Source organism: Electrona antarctica, assembly GCF_951216825.1.
Source record: "Electrona antarctica genome assembly, chromosome: 9".
NCBI lineage: Eukaryota > Metazoa > Chordata > Actinopteri > Myctophiformes > Myctophidae > Electrona > Electrona antarctica.
In genome coordinates, this window is record NC_136790.1 from 4,039,831 (window position 1) to 4,046,554 (window position 6,724).

The 6,724-nt window shown below is 41.5% G+C and overlaps 1 protein-coding gene across 5 annotated transcripts in view; it reads left to right on the forward strand.

The window, feature by feature from the left end:
* igsf21a (immunoglobin superfamily, member 21a) overlaps window positions 1–6,724 on the forward strand; it is a 486,169-nt gene that overhangs the window by 354,071 nt on the left and 125,374 nt on the right. For all 5 annotated transcript variants that reach the window (XM_079510219.1, XM_079510215.1, XM_079510216.1 and 2 more), the window contains exon 4: window positions 4,850–4,968. In XM_079510219.1, the coding sequence (XP_079366345.1) occupies window positions 4,850–4,968 (119 nt within the window). The remainder of the gene's footprint in view (window positions 1–4,849; window positions 4,969–6,724) is intronic.

Below are 6,724 nucleotides of genomic sequence, written 5' to 3' on the forward strand. Positions count from 1 at the left end.
CCCATACTTTAGCTATTGAAAAATAGCAGATCTACAAGCTTGTAGGTCTGCTATTTTTGAAAAATCGTAAAAATGCAGCACAAATCTTTGAATAGGTATATATTCTTTCAGAGCGAACGTTTTTTTTTTTTTCCGACGTCAGGCCTAAATGGGTTAAGTGGTTGTGGTATTATCATTACTCCTGTTTGTGTTGAGAGAGAGCATTTTGATGCGATCGCACACGTTCTATCAGCTCCCCACCCCCAACCCCCCACACACACCACCCGCAGCACCCGCCATCGGCCTTTGACATAATTAATTGCTTTGGGAAGTTGGATGTAAGCTGTGCATGCCATAATGATTACATATTACAGCTTGATTAATGATCACATTTTTAACTGCCAAAAATAGGAAGTAGCAGATTGTGAGTACGATACTGACTGTGCTTCAGCAGGAGTTTGACTCACTGGCAGGTCCAGGCATTCAGGTTTGAATGCCAAAGCATTTGCCAATTGTGAATGCAATCAATACAATTATTTGTGTACAGGCTATGCCTTGGGCAATCTTTTAAGAGTATTTTTTTAATTGTATTTTTTAATCATTGTTTATAACTTTTTAAACAAACACCTTGAAAACACACCAGGTTCAACACGGTTAATTGCCTATGCAAGAAGTATGAATGGGACAGATATATTTCAGTATCGGCTCATTGATTATCATCACCTGTGCCTTGTTTAACATCAAATTGCATGCATACTGTAAATCAATGATAAAAAGGTCAGTCCAAATCTGAAATCCATCATGTGTGATAAAAAGGGTATTATGGATGGATTTAGTGTGTGAGCGCGAGGGGGGGGGGGGGTTGGGGGGCTGGCAAAAGACCAGGAAGAGGAACCGATTACAATGTTTGCAGATGTGGCAATAAAAGATGTGGCTTCAGGGATAACCTATTACTGTATTCAAACAGATTGTATCGCCATGTTTGCTTAAACTCATTGTGAGCATAGGCTGTTGATGGAAAACACCATCATACTAATCTGTGGGATGTACTGTATGCTGATAGACAGATAGAGCACTGTAGCTCTACTGTATCATATGCATGAGGTCCCTTTCCAAATATGACTGACAGCATGGAAATGAATACAATTATGAACCCTTATAACCAGTTGGTTATATAAGGATCCATATTCTTGGGAGAACATTAGCCCAAAAAATAGCCGATTTACCAAGCGCACATCCAATCACACCCGTGTGAAGTGAGGGGCGCTCTTATCGTTCATATCATTCCGGCAAAATCTGAATTTGCATCCTCACCTTCGTCTTCAATGTTTGTGTTTAACCCATTTTGGGGCGGGAACCCCTTTTTGTGTTTTAAACATTATGTTATAATTTAGCTATTGAAAAATAGCAGATCTACAGATCTAGGCTATAGCCTACACATTTATAGGTGACTCACAAGTGAGTCACCTATAGCGTAATAGGTGACTCACTTGTGACAGGAGGAGGACGAGTGGAAGCGGGTGGCACAGTGCACTGGCATTAGCGACTTTAAGCAACGTCGGATACGGCAGTCGGCTACGGCAACCGGAAATGGGTCAGTGCTCGATACATAAACCTGCTTGAAATGGATCAGTGCTCGATACATAAACCTGCTTGAAATGGATCAGTGCTCGATACATAAACCTGCTCTCCGTCGCAGCCCTTTCTACTACGGGAGAACCTACACTTACACGTAGTGTCTACAACGCCATGGCATAACCATGTTTATTGAATTTATAGCTGTCATACATTTACACCGATTGCTCCATCACCTCTCTTATGCTGTGTAATGTGTTGGCATGCTCTGAATGAAGAAATAACACTAATACCATATGTCATATTAACCATGTTTATTAACAGTTTTAGAACACAGATTGCTCCAGCACCTTCCTCTTTCCACTGCTGATCATGTCCAGCACATGTAAGAATTAAGCAATATCGGTTAGCTGGCGCGCGACGGGGTGTTTTAAAAATAATAATAATAATAATGTGTTTATGTTTGACACATGCTGCATGGACGCGTCACCATGGCAACCAATGTCGCCGTCGCCGGAGGCTGTTTGCTTAATGGTTTTGACAGCTACGGCGTGGGCGTCATAGCAGCCGTACTTCCGCGTAGCGGAGCCGTCCTGAAAACAGTCGTTGCTTAAAGTCCCTATTACTGCACGCAGGCAGCACAGCAGAGAGAAGTGAATGGAACGGTGGTTGTTTATACCGCTGGCTGGCCTCTGGTCTGCAGACTTTGAATGGAACGGTGGTTGTTTATACCGCTGGCTGGCCTCTGGTTTGCAGACTTTGAATGGAACGGTGGTTGTTTATACCGCTGGCTGGCCTCTGGTTTGCAGACTTTGAATGGAACGGTGGTTGTTTATACCGCTGGCTGGCCTCTGGTTTGCAGACTTTGAATGGAACGGTGGTTGTTTATACCGCTGGCTGGCCTCTGGTTTGCAGACTTTGAATGGAACGGTGGTTGTTTATACCGCTGGCTGGCCTCTGGTTTGCAGACTTTGAATGGAACGGTGGTTGTTTATACTGCTGGCTGGCCTCTGGTTTGCAGACTTTGCACACCAAATGAGCTTCTAACCAGTTAACTTGCCATATATGCTTAAATGTTTTATAAAATCAATCAGATTATATCACACGATAGCTGAAGCGTCGGGTCATCGTCATGTTGCACTGAGCTATCTCGTTAAACCCAGCTGGATGCGAGGCCTTCATTTGTGGGCCCGTTGAGAACTTTAGTATATGTGCCGAACTTGTGAGGGCCGTGTAGCAGTCTGAACCTCTAGTTCCTTATCATGTAGCAGTCTGAACCTATAGTTCCTTATCATGTAGCAGTCTGAACCTCTAGTTCCTTATCATGTAGCAGTCTGAACCTCTAGTTCCTTATCATGTAGCAGTCTGAACCTATAGTTCCTTATCATGTAGCAGTCTGAACCTCTAGTTCCTTATCATGTAGCAGTCTGAACCTCTAGTTCCTTATCATGTAGCAGTCTGAAACTCTAGTTCCTTATCATGTAGCAGTCTGAACCTATAGTTCCTTATCATGTAGCAGTCTGAACCTATAGTTCCTTATCATGTAGCAGTCTGAACCTCTAGTTCCTTATCATTTCATGAAATATAAAAACTAAATTAGACTGAAAAGAAAAATGGTCCAAGTACAGAGACAACTCGGGTCCAGTTTATTGAGTCTAGATACGGTTTAAGTGGTTAAAGCTTAACCCATTTTGGGCGGGAACCCCTTTTGGTGTTTTAAACATTATGTTATAATTTAGCTATTGAAAAATATTTTTGAAAAACCGTGAAAATGTGACACAAATCTTTGAATATATATTATTACAGAGTGAACATTTTAACTCAAATCTTTGCTTCCTGGGGAGGTCTGGGGAGAAGCATAATACATAATTGTTGGGGTCCTTGACATGAAATATTGAGCACCACTGATACAGAAAACATGAGGTTTTTCAGAAAACAGTCAGGATTTTTAATACATTTTTTAAACTTCGACGTCAGACCTAAATGGGTTAAACAACTTGGTTACTATTTTGGTTACATTGGTTATCCTGTATTACATGGTTATTAGTATTATTATTACTATTTACTATTATTTACTATTTTGTGTTTTTATTCTTTAAACGTTTCAAACGGATATATAGCATCCTGGAAATATACTTTTCATTTATTGGAAAACAGCCATCAAACTCAGCACCTCAAGCGGCACGAAAACGCTTGTCAGTCAAAATGTTGCAAAGCCACACCTCGCTGCTCGTTGAGTCATCAGAAGTGTCAGCATGTGATGCTGCATTTTCTGGAGAAGTGACATTAATAAAGGTTTCGGTTTTATGCAAATGCACATTTTCTGCCAAGCTAAGTTTTCGTCATATACTTTCTTTCTTGTCCCTTTGCGTTCCTGTCTTTATGCTGCAATGGTACATTTATTCACAGTGGAAATGTCATTTCTAGGTCAGTGCACACAATAGTTTATTTGCTGACTAATACAACAAGCAAGACGCGCGAACGCGGGAAGCGGGAAGCGAACGCAGCTCGTAAATTGCAATAACAACAATTAGAATAAATTACGTACTTTTTTAAGGTTTTTTTTAAGTTCTCTTTTCTTTTTTCTTTTTTTAAGTTAAGTTTTTTTAAATCAAGTGTTTTTTTAAGTTATTTTTTTAGTGTGTGTATGTGTGCGTGCGTGTTTTTTTTAAGTTTTTTTTTTTAAAGTTTTCTTTTTAAGTTTTTTTTAAGTTAAGTTTTTCCTTTTTAAGTTTTTCCTTTTTAAGTTTTTCCCTTTTAAGTTAAGTTTTTTTTTAAGTTAAGTTTTGTGTGTGTGTGTGTGCGTGCGTGCGTGTGTGTGTGTGTGTGTGTGTGTGTGTTTTCTGTGTGATACAGCTGCGCCCTCTGGTGGTGGGCGGGTGGTGTTACAGCGTGACACACACACACAGACAGACAGACAGACAGACACACAGACACACAGACATGTTCTGCTAGGTCTCATAGTAAATGCTCACTGCGTTCGCAATCACTGCGTTCGCAATCACTGCGTTCGCAACAATTCCTACTCTGAGGTTTTACATACATGGTCAACACCGTCTTGTATATCCAATACAGAACCATGTGTTCAAATGGATCCATTATTTGTATTTCTAGTATCATTATTTAGTCACAACACGAGCACTTATTACTTTTCATTGGATAAATACTTATAAAACCCACATTTTTGGGGATATCATTATAGGTGAACATTTTCAAAAAATCCGAAATGTTTATAAAATATTGAATTGCAAAAGCTTGAATTCACATGCATTATTATCTCTGTTTCATTTCACAGCCTTCCAGAAGTACGGATCTCAGACAACGGGCCGTATGAATGCCACGTGGGCATCTATGATCGGGCAACGAGAGAGAAGGTGGTCCTGGCGTCGGGGAACGTTTTTCTTACCGTCATGTGTGAGTATTCCTCTTAACCATACATTTGCAGCCTGGGCCATGGCTCAGTGGTCCAGGCACCTTGTCTGGTAATCCAGTCTGGCCATGGCTCAGCGGTCCAGGCACCTTGGCTGGTAATCCAGTCTGGCAGTGTGCCGCGGGTTCGACTCCCGATCCCGACGGCCTTTACTGCATGTCTTCCCCCTATCTCTCTCCCCATTTCCTGTCAGCCTACTACTACAAGCCACAACAAAAAAACATTTAACCATACATTTGCATCCACTTCCTATACCCAGAGAGCATCATCTGCAATGACAGTGAATGAATGGGCAGCTATAGTCTTAGGGTTCAATGCCCTGCTCGAAGAACATCTCCATAGGATATTGTCAATGCATTCTCACACCTGTTGCGTCAAACGGGTGATGAGGTGGGGCAGGATTTGAAGGCGCTGCAACAGGGCTTTCCTGTTGTGTCAGATGTTGCCAAGAACGGATGATTTATGATTCCAAGCCTATATATCAGCATGCAAGTACTGTACATTGGCAGTACTGTACATTGGCAGTACTGTACATTGGCAGTACTGTACATTGGCAAGTACTGTACATTGGCGCCGAGTCTGCAGAAGCAGACCTCACACCACTGGCTCAAGTCCACAAAGACTCAAGTCTGTTTGCTTTGTTTTTTTTGTTTTTTTTTACCAGATGCGTCAAACTAATATGAGTTGTAATTTCGAAGTAAAAACGTTTTTTATAGACGTGCTACATTTTGGAGGAATTGAACCACTGACCTTTGACCTGGTTGCTGTTGTCTGGGGCAGTGATCCTCAAATATTTGCATCTTTTGTCCGAAGATGAATTTAGCCAGGGACCCCCAACTGAAAGCATGTGGTGCCAGGGACCCCCATGATCGCAACTGAAAGCAGTTGGTGCCAGGGACCCCCAACTGAAAGCAGTTGGTGCCAGGGACCCCCAACTGAAAGCAGTTGGTGCCAGGGACCCCCAACTGAAAGCATTTGGTGCCAGGGACCCCAATAAGAGAAGATTTGTGTAAAATATTTTTTTAAATTATAATTATATCAAATTTTTCTAAATATTTTCTAAAATTGCAGATTTACAAGATCACAACAGCATGTCACGGTGCAAACTGCAATGCGTTGTAGATCAGCTATTTTGAATATCCAAAGCATAAAATAGGGTACAAGTTGTTAAACGGATGATGCTACAGTATTATTACCAATGATTTCTCTGGGGACCCTCTGGAATCCACCCAAGTGCCCTTGAGGTTTCCGAACTCCACTTTGAGAACCAATGGTCTGGGGAACACTGTGTACGATCTCTGCCTAGATGGAAATGGCACGGAGCCATCAGACCTTTCCTTGAAATGGCACGGAGCCATCAGACCTTTCCTTGGAGCCATCAGACCTTTCCTTGTGCAAATGACCACCTGTCAAACTGGTGATCATTGAGATTGGTTTGAATTTGATTTAGATTGTATTTTAGTTTTATTTTAACAGCTTTATGCCACGCCGTATAGGGTGTGTGTAATGCTTAATTTATACTCTGTGCTCTGTGAAAATAGCCGGAAGCTTCTACTGTAGATATAGGCTATTTGAGGTGAGCTACACGGCCGTCCGCGCAGTATAAAATCAGGCTTAACCCATTTTGACCTGAGATCAGATTCTAAAAATGTCTTCTACATCCTGACAGTTTTCTGAAAAAGCTGTTTCTATGTCAGTCGTTCTTCGATTTTTCAAAAATAGCAGACCTACAAGCTCGTA